General features: G+C 44.0%; 1 protein-coding gene across 2 annotated transcripts in view; it reads left to right on the plus strand.

Annotated features, from left to right (window-relative positions):
• Positions 1–14975, plus strand: part of LOC124292282 (cilia- and flagella-associated protein 221-like) — a 157980-nt gene that overhangs the window by 124840 nt on the left and 18165 nt on the right. For both annotated transcript variants that reach the window (XM_046729348.1, XM_046729349.1), the window contains one exon: positions 2550–2621. In XM_046729348.1, the coding sequence (XP_046585304.1) occupies positions 2550–2621 (72 nt within the window). The remainder of the gene's footprint in view (positions 1–2549; positions 2622–14975) is intronic.

Consider the following 14975-nt stretch of genomic DNA (forward strand, 5'->3'; position numbering starts at 1 on the left):
ATATTGACAACTCCACAGTGGCGTTCTACATCAACAAACAAGGATAAACAAGGTCAAGGAATCTTCTAGACCTCAGCTTTCATCTGTTCAGCATAATAGACAACCTGAACATCGACATAAAAGCATGCCACATTCCCGGAGCCAAGAATGTGATAGCAGACGCCCTATCTCGTCCAACTCAGCCATCCCCGACGGAATGGATGTTACATCCAGAAGCCTTCAGATGCATCATACAGAGGAAAGGATCTCCACTGATAGACCTGTTTGCTACAAAGTTCAACAAACAACTACCAACATTCGTCTCTCCGGTCCCAGATCCACAAGCATGGGCAACAGATGCTCTAAGCATCTCCTGGGAAGGACTAAACGCTTACGCGTTTCCACCTCCAGCTCTATTACCGCAGGTGTTGCAGAAAATCAAGCAGACGAAGAAGCTGCAACTGATTTTGGTCGCGCCCTACTGGCCAGTGAGGGTGTGGTTTCCCATCCTCATACAAGAACTCGGAAGTCCAACCCTGCAACTCCCAGAGTTGCCAAACCTACTAATTCATCTGCACACCAAGCAAGCACACGGGAATCCAACAGTATTCCAGCTACACACATGGAACGTATCAAGACTTGCTTGAAGAAAAGAGGATATTCCGCCAGAGCAGCGAAAGCAGTCACACTAGCTCTACGTAGATCAGCCCGCAACTTGTACGACGACAAGTGGCAGAGTTTTGAGAAATATGCATTAAGGAAGGGCTTCACGGCGATGAAAGCAACACATCCTCAAGTGGCGGAATACCTCTGTCATCTAAGACAAACGAGGCGGTTAAAAGGTTCAACACCCTCTACATACCTAGCGGCCCTCAGCACGGTTATCACCACGAAGACGGGTGTTAAGCTGACCAAAGTACCAGAGATACTGGCTCTACTACGCTCCTTTTAGTTGGAAGACCAACAAAAGAAATTTAAAGCGCCTGCTTGGGATCTCAACGTAGTCTTGCAGCATCTCACCAGTGACTCTTACGAACCACTAGAAAGGACATCCTATGAGTTTTTAACACACAAAACTCTGTTCCTGATCGCCTTGGCAACAGCAGCTCGGATGTCGGAAATACATGCTCTGGACTTTGAACGAATACGATTTGATTCACATCGCAACATTGTACATCTGGGATTGAGATGGGACTTCATAGCAAAGAACCAACTGCCCGGTCAACCAGACAGACAGTTCCACATCCCAGCACTCTCGACAGTCCTTGGGCCACAGGATACTCAGGACCTATCTTTAAGCCCAGTCAGAGCATTGAAAGTCTACCTACATAGGTCTAAGACGAGGAGACGAAAATTCAAGCGCCTTTTCATCCCTCTATCTACGGAGACGCCTACAGAGATCTCACGTACGATGATATTGATATGGATGAGAGCCGTCATCTTAAGAGCCTACAAAGCAGCAGGACTTGAGCCTCCACGAGCCTCCAACCCTCATGAAGTCAGAGTGCTGACATCGACACTCGCTCAGCATGGAAACTGCTCCATCTCGACAATAATGGAGGGCTGCTTTTGGAAGTCGGAGACGGTGTTTGCCAACCACTACCTCAGAGACATTGCTACCGAGGACGTCTCCGGCATTCACCAGTTTGGGCCTCTTGTTGTAGCACAACAATTGACAGTTCCTCAAAGGCGCTGAGATGAATCTCACCCTTTTATCACGTGACTTGTAAAAGCCAACACTCTGAAGCTCAGTGCTAGAGCTTTAGAGTCCATGCGCACGTCTAGGACAGGCAAGCATGAGGGACAGACCCTGTACTTGTAAAGGACTTACTCGTACATGAAGAAGGGTCGCTTCTCCACTTGATGCGAGCATCAAGACATGGAGTTGCATAAATCCACACATAATGTCAGAAGACGGTTCCAGAGAAATCTGACAAGTTGTGGTCCCCCCAGACTCATCAGAGGAAGCTGGAAGAAAGGATCAGCACAGTGCCATAAGAAGTTCCCTCAGGGGGGGGTATGCAGGACGTAAATCAGCAAGCTATGAATCCAGAGTGGCTTGACCCACCACCGGTTCAGTTGGATTCTACAAGCAATTGAGCATGAGTCAGGATAAGGAAACATATGTAGTTTTTTTAATTAAAATTGCTATTTTATTCTTATCCTGACTCATGAGGCCAGCCCTCCCAACCTCCCCTCATGTCACTCTGGATTCCCTGTAATCTGGGTGTCGGGCTCATATTCGGAGAGAGTGAAGAGCGTGTTTGGTCATGTGACAGATTTTGCCGCCAAAATACCTAAGGGAGGTGACACTGGGTGAGTGATTTTACGTCTGCTTTTGTGAAGGGAGCTTCAAAAGGGGATTCAAGAAGGAGACAAGCAATTAAGCATGAGTCAGGATAAGTATAAAATATCAATTTTAATCAAAATATTACATCTTTCACCAAATTTTGTTGATTTTGGCACATGTATTGTAATGTGTGGTTCCTGTCTTGTATTTGTAAAACACCTAGTCTTATGACATATTTAACTTATCTTTGTTTCTGTACACATCCTTTTTTTCTCATCAGTGACCTGTTCCCACATGGCAACAAGATGCCTTCAGCCAATATCCCAGTTGGACCAGCAGGACCAGTGCCAAGGTGAGAGAACAAATCTGAGAATTCTTAGTGTATCTTCATGGGTATGGGCCCATGAAAACAAACACAAATTATAGTTGAACAGGTTTTAGAAATATAAATAATTTAATTATTTTTATCTTATTATTGCATCGTATGAACTAAACAGTTCACTTTTTTCTTCAATGTATACTAGGGCTGTAATGATACATTGAACTATCGATGGATTGCAATTGTTGAGTCTCTGATAGCAATTAATCAATGATAGAAACTAAAAACTATCAATGCATCAATAGTATGTGCTACTATCGATTGTTTAGTAATTGACTTTTGTTGATAAATGTGCAGCGCAAGAAAACCTCAGAATGTTTGAGTGGAGACTTGCATCTTCATTGAGTTTATGTTTTATCTGTTTACTTGATCTGGGTTTCAAGTTTCTTGTCAGTTATTAGAAGAGACTGAAACTACTTCAACTTGTTTTTATTTCATATAAACTATACATTCATTTTCGAAATGACGTCAAATGAGACAATTCAAGGAGAAAAAAATTGCAATATTTGTGGCAATAGACTATCGCTGTTGCAAAAGTATGTTGCAATAGACTATCACTATCGTAATAGTTGTTTCCCCCTCAATAGTCACCCTAATGTATAGGACCGCCTCCGTGATGTAGTGGTTAGAGCGTCCGCCCGGAGAGTGGAAGGTCGCGGGTTCGATCCCCGACCGCGTCATACCAAAAGACGTTAAAATATGGTACTTGTTGGTCCCTGCCTGGCGCTCGGCATTAATGGGTACAACAAGGACTGGTCGGCTCGGAGTCAGTATAATGTGTCTGAGTGGGGTATTCATGCTTCACTGCGGTGTGGTATCTCAGTGGGCTAGCACATACACATACACACGCATGCACGTCATCATATGAGCGAAATATTCTCAAGCACGACGTTAAACCCAATTTCACCTCACCTCACCTCATGTATACACATGGAACTTAATTAAGCATCCCTTGATATATTTCATCATAGTGATGTACGCCATTGTTTAGTAGCACATTTCAGGTAATGAAAAAACAAGGTCAGAGTTGAAATGCAGTCAACATGTATGCTACACAGCATGCTACACATTCATATCATGAAAAGCAGTATCTCTGCCTGGCCATTCAAGGGTATACAACTTGTGAATATGCCACCTGTTTTATCCATACACATTATCATGGCGAAGAGAAGACTTTCATTGGAACTAAGATGGCATGGCATATCATTCAGGGCCATCAGGCATCAGCTTGGTTACTGCCAATCTGTAATCAGTAGACTTGTCAACAAACAAGCGCTGTCAAGAATCAACCAAGTCTAGGGCAGACCAGGAAGATTGAAATCTGGTCCTTTACCACAAACACTCTGAGTGCAGAACAGAGTGTGTATCTACTAAGACCATACATAACTGTCTCAAGGCTGTTAGTGTTAGTTTGAGGTCGCAAAGGGTCATCAGGTGTCTAACTCTGGCTCGTGAACATCAAGGGCAATGTCTGCTGTGGGTTTTTGCTTGATGGTGCTGAAATTTTCTGACCTGGAAATGGATTCATTGGTCAGACAAAAGAAGGTACCTGCTTTATGTCACGGATTGTCGTCAGAGAGTTTTGAGGCACATTAACACTGACTGTGTGCCAAGGAACATTCATCCCCGCTGTTCCGTTTGATGGAGGCTTAAATTAGTTATGGATGTGTCTCCCATGACTCTAGTTGACATTGGAAATCCTAATGGCCAGCACATTCTTGATCAAGTTGTTATGCCTTTTTCATAACAACCTATTGTCTAACTGCCCCATGTTCATGGACGACAGTGCTTGGCCACATCATTCCCTTGCTGTGGGAGATTCCTGCAGAATAATGCTATTGAGACTCTCTCTGTGCCTGCAAGGAGCCCCGATCTGAACCCCATCAAGCACATCTGGAACAATCTTGGTAATTGTTTGCAGGAAAGGGTCCCTTCTTTAATACAAAAAGTGGGTGAATTAAGGTAGAATTGTACAAGAAGTGATAATAAAATGTTTGTTATTACTTTTTATCATTTCTATTGCATATCCATATAGTTGTGACCATAAATTCAACAAAGGTACAGAGAAAGCAAACAAATGACAATATAACAAAGTAAATCGGTTATGGCATAATGACCAAACTGTATAAAAAATACTGATTTTGCAACTTAAAATGTCTGAATATTTAGTTAGAAGATAAACTTTTGACTTACCTCTTATCATCTTTTGCATACTTGCCTTACTCTTTGAAAACAGACTGCGGACCTATTACTCATGAAGGTGGTTCGACTGAAGACATCAGGGGTGACCGGTAATAAGGTCACGGCAGTCGATCTTGTGGCCACATGGAAAAGTCATTCCTTTCTTAAGCCCTGTTTATACGGCGACATTTGCACACATGTGTATTTTTTGCATATGTGTAAATTTGCTTACATGAGTATATTTGGTCGTATAAACGCAATTACACATATGCAAATTGTACTACCCCAAGCAAAAATACTCCCTGGACTAGACCGGATGCAAATGTTTTACTACCGGTGAGTAAATGCTTATTTTTTGCTACCCTAAGCAAATCTGGTCGTATAAACGCATAGCAAATTTACTCAGGGTGAGTATTTTTCCCGCTCGATTTCATAATGACTATTTTTGTAGTTTCCCGCCTAAACTTTACACGCCTTATTGGTCACATATCTATCAGTTGGATGTCTTGCTTCCATTAAAAACAGACACATGACAATGGCGAACCGGAAAGAAACTCGCGGTGCCAAAAGACGCGGTTCTTCTTGGAATGACGAGGAAACAAAATGCCTATTGGCAATATGGGAAGATAACAGTATAGAGGAATTACTGGAAAACCTCCAAAGCAACAATGTTTCGGTGTACAATACTGTCGTGACAGAAATGGGTGCAAAAGGATTCAACAGGACATCTGACCAATGTAAAGTGAGAATCCATACCTTAAAGAGGACATACAGAGTGTGTAAATCAAACCTGAAGAAAAGTGGAAAGGGAAGGAAACTTTGTAAGTTTTTTGAAGAACTGGATGCCATTCTTGGTACCAGACCAGCCTCGTCGCCTCTGAAGGTTATAGATACATTGACCAAGAAAGTCGAAGATGAAGGAGGGGGTTCTTGTGAACCTGATGATACAGCACAGGCAAACACACAGGCTGTTGGTGACGGTTGTGCTGACATTACACCTCTTGCTGATAATGAAACTGAAAGGGATGAAAAGGATGCATCTGACACGGGAAGCAGAAAGAATAAAAGAAAGGAATCCACTGAAGGGGAAAATGAAAAGGTGAAAAGCGAGAAGAAAAGAGCTCGGAAGACAAGAGCTCGGAAGACAAGGATGGAAGTAGCACTGAAATCTGTGATGAATGGATTTAGTGCAGCAAACGAGAGAGCTGATGATAAGGGTCTTGACCTTGAACGCCAGAAAATAGAACTTGAACGTCAAAAGCTTGATGTCGAGAAAGCCAAGATCGAATCAGATGAAAGACAGAAGCGTGAAGAGAGACAGCACCAATTCAACGTGATGAATATGATTATGAGAGCTGTACGGGGGACAGGACAACAGCCCCCACCTGTCCCATACAGCACGGGTAGTACAGCTCAGTATGATGGAGGTGTAACGGTCAGAGGTCCAGCCCTTCATCACGCTATTCCTCGACAGTCAACCAACAATCTTCAAATGACGATTCTTGGATAACTGATACTGAAGACGGAACAAGTTTCTACAATTTGTAGACTTCATGAATGACACAAGACTATGAATGATACATTCATGATTATTTTAACTATTGCTCAATTCTGTGTTCTCTGAGGTTATGGTCCATGTGGTGCAATATTGTATTGATGTGTTGACATAAAAGAAAGGATTGCTTACATCTTCACAAAATACTTTAATACCGTGTTAATATTTAGGAGCTATGATAGGGATACATCCCAGTATCAGACCAACACTGATGTAATATGGGAAATGTCTATACCTTCTTGTTATCTCACGTCTTACTCCATCCATTGCTAGTGCAGAAATGAACTATTATCAAGATTTACTACCGCTTGGCCGTATGAACGCATAGCAAATTGCACACCCTAGCAAATTACACACCCTATGTAAATTTACTCATGTATGCAAATTTGCACATGTTTATATTTTCACCATATAAACAAGCCTTTATTCGTGTAACGAAGCAGATGTGGATTGAGATTCTATACCTTGAGGTTATTTTTTACTACTGGTACATTTATTCCCTTGTGGTCATTAATTATTTACTACCTGGTATGTTTTAGTTTGCTAACTAGTGAATGAAGACAGACGTACTCACTGGGGTTGAGTGTCTCGTTCATGTTGTTGTTGTGTTTTTCACTCGCTTGTTTTACTGCTTTCTCGCTTCAGTTCGTGGATTTTGGTTCATACTAGGGTATCCTGGACTCTCTGTGTCATCATATATCCTGTCTCTTAATGGCGCATGTTGTGTGGGAGGGAGTCTTTGCATTTTTTTCCTCACCAGCATTTTTTTTGTATACCTTGCTGTCAGTATGGCGGCCCATATTGGGTTAACAGGTTTGTCAAACCAGTTGCTGTTTAGGTGGGGTCGGGGTGGCGATGTGTTCGCTTCTGATACCCCTCGCTTTTCGTACATGTTTTCCCTTCGGCGATTATTAATATATACTTTTCTGCTTGCCTCTTAGCACACTTTGTGCCACTACCTCATTGTTTAAAGTGTAACGGGCTCAAGTCAAACAAGGACCCGCACTCATGGTGTTTAAATTGCACTTCTCTATGCACTTGGGACTCCGGGTGTTCGGAGTGTGATCTATAACCCTTTGACTTCTTCAAGGCTTACCTACGTGCGACAAAGAACGGTCACTGCAGCCGACACGACCCCAAACGCCAGACACTATCGTTCAGACTACTCCTCTTCCTCCTCCTCCTCCTTCGACTTCCTCTGATCGGTCTTCAAGGTCATCTTAACAGGACCACAGGAGTTCCAGACAATCTGCCAGAAGTAGATCACCTACTGGCTCAACTTGTTCGAAAAAAACATTTCCATCCAGATTATGAGGAAACTATGAACCGTCTAGAGGTAAAAGAACAATCTCAAACAGAGGTTACGCAGGAGAATGTCATCTACTCATCAACCGGAGAATGACATTGAAGTGCAGCCTCATCCCTCATCTACCCCGAGATCGTCTGGCGTACCTACTAGTGAGCCTTTGGGTTCACCACTGGTGGATGCGACTCTACTTGTGTCAGACTAATTTAGCGTCAGCCTTACCTAAGGGGAGTGTTGACCAGATGATGTTGGACCCGTCTCTTAACGGCGCACCTATTGGACAGGGCACACTCATTGGACATAATGTACCTGTTGGACAGAGCGCACCTCTCCATGGCAGTGTATCTACTGGCAATGGCGCACACCAAGGCACTGGCGTGCCTCAACAGTTGAACACACAGCCGGGGAGTGTCTTACCAAACCAGAGGTTTTTTATCAACCAGCTGTGCCTCAACAACCTATGTTCCAGAATTTTGGCATACCTCAAAATTATGGTGCATATCCAATTCAAGGCTTTGACCCGAGTGTCATTTATAATTTCATGCACTCTATGTTTAACCAGTCACATCAACACACACAGAGATGAGGCCTCCAGCCCCCTCTGTGCCTGTTGTCATGCCTCAAGTGCCTCCATCACTGCAGCCGACACGACCCCAAACGCCAGACACTATCGTTCAGACTACTCCTCTTCCTCCTCCTCCTCCTTCGACTTCCTCTGATCGGTCTTCAAGGTCATCTTAACAGGACCACAGGAGTTCCAGACAATCTGCCAGAAGTAGATCACCTACTGGCTCAACTTGTTCGAAAAAACATTTCCATCCAGATTATGAGGAAACTATGGACCGTCTAGAGGTAAAAGAACAATCTCAAACAGAGGTTACGCAGGAGAATGTCATCTACTCATCAACCGGAGAATGACATTGAGGTGCAGCCTCATCCCTCATCTACCCCGAGATCGTCTGGCGTACCTACTAGTGAGCCTTTGGGTTCACCACTGGTGGACGCGACTCTACTTGTGTCAGACTAATTTAGCGTCAGCCTTACCTAAGGGGAGTGTTGACCAGATGATGTTGGACCCGTCTCTTAACGGCGCACCTATTGGACAGGGCACACTCATTGGACATAATGTACCTGTTGGACAGAGCGCACCTCTCCACGGCAGTGTATCTACTGGCAATGGCGCACACCAAGGCACTGGCGTGTTCTCAACAGTTGAACACACAGCCGGGGAGTGTCTTACCAAACCAGAGGTTTTTTATCAACCAGCTGTGCCTCAACAACCTATGTTCCAGAATTTTGGCATACCTCAAAATTATGGTGCATATCCAATTCAAGGCTTTGACCCGAGTGTCATTTATAATTTCATGCACTCTATGTTTAACCAGTCACATCAACACACACAGAGATGAGGCCTCCAGCCCCCTCTGTGCCTGTTGTCATGCCTCAAGTGCCTCCATCACTGCAGCCGACACGACCCCAAACGCCAGACACTATCGTTCAGACTACTCCTCTTCCTCCTCCTCCTCCTTCGACTTCCTCTGATCGGTCTTCAAGGTCATCTTAACAGGACCACAGGAGTTCCAGACAATCTGCCAGAAGTAGATCACCTACTGGCTCAACTTGTTCGAAAAAACATTTCCATCCAGATTATGAGGAAACTATGGACCGTCTAGAGGTAAAAGAACAATCTCAAACAGAGGTTACGCAGGAGAATGTCATCTACTCATCAACCGGAGAATGACATTGAGGTGCAGCCTCATCCCTCATCTACCCCGAGATCGTCTGGCGTACCTACTAGTGAGCCTTTGGGTTCACCACTGGTGGACGCGACTCTACGTGTGTCAGACTAATTTAGCGTCAGCCTTACCTAAGGGGAGTGTTGACCAGATGATGTTGGACCCGTCTCTTAACGGCGCACCTATTGGACAGGGCACACTCATTGGACATAATGTACCTGTTGGACAGAGCGCACCTCTCCACGGCAGTGTATCTACTGGCAATGGCGCACACCAAGGCACTGGCGTGCCTCAACAGTTGAACACACAGCCGGGGAGTGTCTTACCAAACCAGAGGTTTTTTATCAACCAGCTGTGCCTCAACAACCTATGTTCCAGAATTTTGGCATACCTCAAAATTATGGTGCATATCCAATTCAAGGCTTTGACCCGAGTGTCATTTATAATTTCATGCACTCTATGTTTAACCAGTCACATCAACACACACAGAGATGAGGCCTCCAGCCCCCTCTGTGCCTGTTGTCATGCCTCAAGTGCCTCCATCACTGCAGCCGACACGACCCCAAACGCCAGACACTATCGTTCAGACTACTCCTCTTCCTCCTCCTCCTCCTTCGACTTCCTCTGATCGGTCTTCAAGGTCATCTTAACAGGACCACAGGAGTTCCAGACAATCTGCCAGAAGTAGATCACCTACTGGCTCAACTTGTTCGAAAAAACATTTCCATCCAGATTATGAGGAAACTATGGACCGTCTAGAGGTAAAAGAACAATCTCAAACAGAGGTTACGCAGGAGAATGTCATCTACTCATCAACCGGAGAATGACATTGAGGTGCAGCCTCATCCCTCATCTACCCCCCGATGATCGCTCATGCACCTACTAGTGAGCCTTTGGGTTCACCACTGGTGGACGCGACTCTACTTGTGTCAGACTAATTTAGCGTCAGCCTTACCTAAGGGGAGTGTTGACCAGATGATGTTGGACCCGTCTCTTAACGGCGCACCTATTGGACAGGGCACACTCATTGGACATAATGTACCTGTTGGACAGAGCGCACCTCTCCACGGCAGTGTATCTACTGGCAATGGCGCACACCAAGGCACTGGCGTGCCTCAACAGTTGAACACACAGCCGGGGAGTGTCTTACCAAACCAGAGGTTTTTTATCAACCAGCTGTGCCTCAACAACCTATGTTCCAGAATTTTGGCATACCTCAAAATTATGGTGCATATCCAATTCAAGGCTTTGACCCGAGTGTCATTTATAATTTCATGCACTCTATGTTTAACCAGTCACATCAACACACACAGAGATGAGGCCTCCAGCCCCCTCTGTGCCTGTTGTCATGCCTCAAGTGCCTCCATCACTGCAGCCGACACGACCCCAAACGCCAGACACTATCGTTCAGACTACTCCTCTTCCTCCTCCTCCTCCTTCGACTTCCTCTGATCGGTCTTCAAGGTCATCTTAACAGGACCACAGGAGTTCCAGACAATCTGCCAGAAGTAGATCACCTACTGGCTCAACTTGTTCGAAAAAACATTTCCATCCAGATTATGAGGAAACTATGGACCGTCTAGAGGTAAAAGAACAATCTCAAACCGAGACACACTTAGGTTTGGAGGCTGTTTTTGATTGGATGGCAGACAGGCTACAGGACTCTTGCCCTTCCCCAGCCCCGGGGGTGGACAAAAAACTCACCATCTGGGATACGCCAGATCTTAATCTTCTGCCACACCAAATCGTTCGGGATTTGGTTGATTCTCTTGATGAGGAGTTTGCCAAATTGTCTCTGAATCACAACTTTAGGGCAGCTAGAGTGCACAAAGGGGATTATCCCATCCAGCCCTTGGACTACTCTGACCAAGCTGCGGCTCACGATGAGGAGTTAGAACCTCTCTCCGCTACTCCAATCTCCTCATATCGGGTTCCTGACTCCAAAATGACTGCCATTGACATTGAGTTGAAGAGAATGTTACGTCCCTTGTCTGCCTTGGCCTTTGTTACAGAGGCTATTTCTAAGGATTTGGAAGAGGATAATGTTTCCAGTATTGACCATCTCACATCAATGATGAGATGGCAATCTCATACTTTTGGTGACATTGTTGGTCATTTGAGAGTAGCTCTGGATAATATCACGGCAGTGAGATGGTCTGGATTTCTCTCTGCATATGCTTGGGAACCAGAGTTTACAAGGAAATTCCTTCGTCAGCCCTTTTCTGTTAGATGTCTGTTCAGTGACACCATTGGGAGGATCTACAAGGAACATTCATCTTTTACGACATCTGAGATAGCTCTCAAATCATTTTGAGCCATCTGTAAAACAAATCAAGCGCCCACGGCTAACTCCTACATTGGCAAACGAAACTGTGTCCGACGAGCTGGCAGGTTCAAGCAAGTCAAGGGATGATCCAACGTTGGTGACTCTGGCAAGATGGGCAAGCCCCCAGCCAGCATCAAGCTGCAATATAAACGCCGTTGAGGTGTCGGACATTCACGACTGGGACCTCCTGCGCCCAGTAGGATCCATCCCACACCTGTAGGTGGGAGACTGGGGATCTTCTGGCCCAATGGACATTCCTGGAGGACCCCCTTCATTGTCAACATACTGAAACAAGGGTACCAGCTTCCCTTTAGCAGACAGCCGCCTCTGACCAACCTGCCCCGGTGAAGTGTATATTCCACTGCCCAACAAATCTCAGACAGCATCAGTGTTTTGCTTGACGAGAGGGCAATCAAACTTGTGCAGGAACCCAACACCCCCCAAGGTTTTTACTCTCCGATCTTCCTAATCCCCAAGAAAAAAAACGACCAAATGAAAATGGTTCACAATACGGACATTTTCAATGATCTTTACCTTCTGGATCCTCCTCATTTTCAAATGATTTCACTGGACCAGCTTCGCTCCAAAATCTCCCTGGGAGATTGGCTTATCAGTCTAGATATACAGGATGCGTACCTGCACATACTTCTGGATATCCTTACATTGTTAACATTTCAGCATTCTGTCTGAAGATCTGCAACGTTAAGGAATCTGTTACGTAATGCAGTGTTAACTCATTAAGGCCGAGAGACCCATATATGGGGCAAATGAATCAGCTCCTCACAGCGAGTGACGTGTTTATGGGGCAGGTAATTGGCAGTTTCTCTCAGCGAGAGCCACATATATTCGTCAACAGAAAGCATCTCTTATTCAGCGAGAGATGCACATGCATTGTGTGTCATACTTTTAAAAATCGCACTGTACCTATTATTTCAACCAATTTAGTAGTACTGAGCAAATATTAGCCTTTCTTTTGAGAGATGCTACCTTTAGTGTCAATCAGAAGAAGTATTTAAAGTGTTTTGATAGCAATTGTTAATCATTATCATAGGCTTATACAGCGTTTGGCAATGAACACATGTCAGCGAGAAAGGGGATTATGATGTTTTTACAGAGGTAAGTGTCTGGTACTCTTCCTTGGGAATGGATACTAAAATACTTCTTATGCACATTGATTGAATTAGATAATAATAATAATAAATGTGAACTTATAATGCGCCTTTTCCATTCACAAGGCCCATGCTCAAAGCGCTTACAAAGTGGGTGGATAATATACATATATACAATGAGGGACTAGTAGTTAGTCATAATGCAGTGAAAACAGATGAGTCTTGAGAAGTTGTTTGAAGGAATTAAAGTCAACTGCTGATTTAATGGTGATAGGGAGAGAGTTCCAGAGTAGAAGGGCAGAGCAGGCAAAGGATTTCCTTCCAAAAATTTGCAGTTTGAACCGAGGCACAGAGAGTAGGTTCAGATTCTGAGAACGGAGCTGTCTTTCTGGAGTGTATGGGGTAAGAAGTTCTTTCAAGTATTCTGGGTCTATGCCGTTGAAGCATTTGTAGACAAAACACAATATTTTAAAGTCAATTCTTGATTTAACAGGCAGCCAGTGCAGGTTTTTCATGACAGGTGTTATGTGGGAGCGCTTTGAAGTTCTGCTTATGATTCGAGAGGCTGTATTTTGGACATTTTGCAATTTTGATAGCAGCTTCTGAGAAATATGAAAAAGGAGGCTATTGCAGTAATCAATTCTTGATATAACAAGTCCCTGGACCAGACCATGTGCTGCATCACGACTGATGTGATGACATATTCTGCCAATGGCTCGTAGATGAAATAAGCATATCTCTGCAGAGTTGATTTACATGAGTGTCCATCGCCAGGTGTGAGTCAAGTGTAACTCCAAGGTCTTAAACAGAGTCCACTGGTTGTATCTCTGCATCTGCTACCAGAACAGGTGGTAATTTGTTTTTGCATTTGCCTGGATCGAACAACCATCACCTCAGTTTTGTCATCATTTAACTTTAGCAAGTTGTTTGTCATCCATGACTTAGCATCTTTAGTACAGTCTGTTATTTTATGAAGACCAGTGTGAAAGTCCTTGGGAGTTGAGTTTTTCTGAAGTTGGGTGTCATCTGCAAACGAATGATGGCAAATGCCATGTTTGTCAATTACGTCTGCAACATAGGTCGTGTATGCTATGAAAAGAAGCGGACCGAGTACCGGAGGTTTGTGATTTGATGTTATCTAACAGAACAGTCTGACTTCTGCTTTCGAGATAAGATTGTAACCAGATGAGGGGTACCCCATGGATTCCAAATTGACCCTTGAGTCTTTCCAGAAGGAGTTGGTGGTCAATTGTATCAAAGGCAGAAGAGAGGTCAAGCAAGATAAGAGTAGCTAGTTTGCCTTCATCAACAGCTGTAAGTAAGTCGTTGGAGACTCTGGGGAGAGCTGACTCGGTACTATGATTTGATCTGTAGGCCAACTGGAATATATCCAAAAGTGAAAAGGCAGAGAAATGATCCCTGAGTCGAATATTGACTGCTCTCTCAAGTATCTTTGATATAAACTTCAGGTAAGAGACTGGTCGAAAGTTTTTAAGCAAGTTTGGATCTAGGTTATCCTTTTTTAACAGGGGGATAACAGTGGCATGTTTGAAAGAATCTGGGAAAACACCACTTATCAAACTACTGTTCACCATCTTTGTGATAACTGGGAGCAGCAAATCCAGGAATTCTTTTACCAGAGATGTGGGAATCGGGTCCAATTGACATGTGGTCGACTTGGATCCAGAAATGATCTTCTTGATGTCGTTTTTTTAGAAAATGTCTGAAACTCCAATAGTGGTATACCAAAAAACTGTGTATCAGTAGGAGTATCAGACTGGAGCCTAGTACCTTTCAGTGTTGAATGAATTTTGTCAATCTTGGCTCGAAAAAAGTCATTAAAGGAGTCAGGAAGTTCATCAAAAGGTGGAGTTGAGGGTAGGATTGGATCATGCTTTTTCCCAAGAAGGCTATTTACAAATTTTTTGCATTTTCCTAGGATTATTTTTTATCTCCTCAATAGTGGACAGACAATAGTTCTTCTTAGCATGGGCTATGTGTTTAATCATGCTATTCCTCGCTTGACAATACATCTGACGATAAACTTCTAGTCGTGTCTTACGCCAAAGTCTTCATCATCATACCAGGGAGAATTGGAATGGACAACAACAGTC

This window comes from Haliotis rubra, unplaced genomic scaffold (genome assembly GCF_003918875.1).
Source record: "Haliotis rubra isolate DU_JTF1 unplaced genomic scaffold, ASM391887v1 Scf511, whole genome shotgun sequence".
NCBI classification, from domain to species: Eukaryota; Metazoa; Mollusca; class Gastropoda; order Lepetellida; family Haliotidae; genus Haliotis; species Haliotis rubra.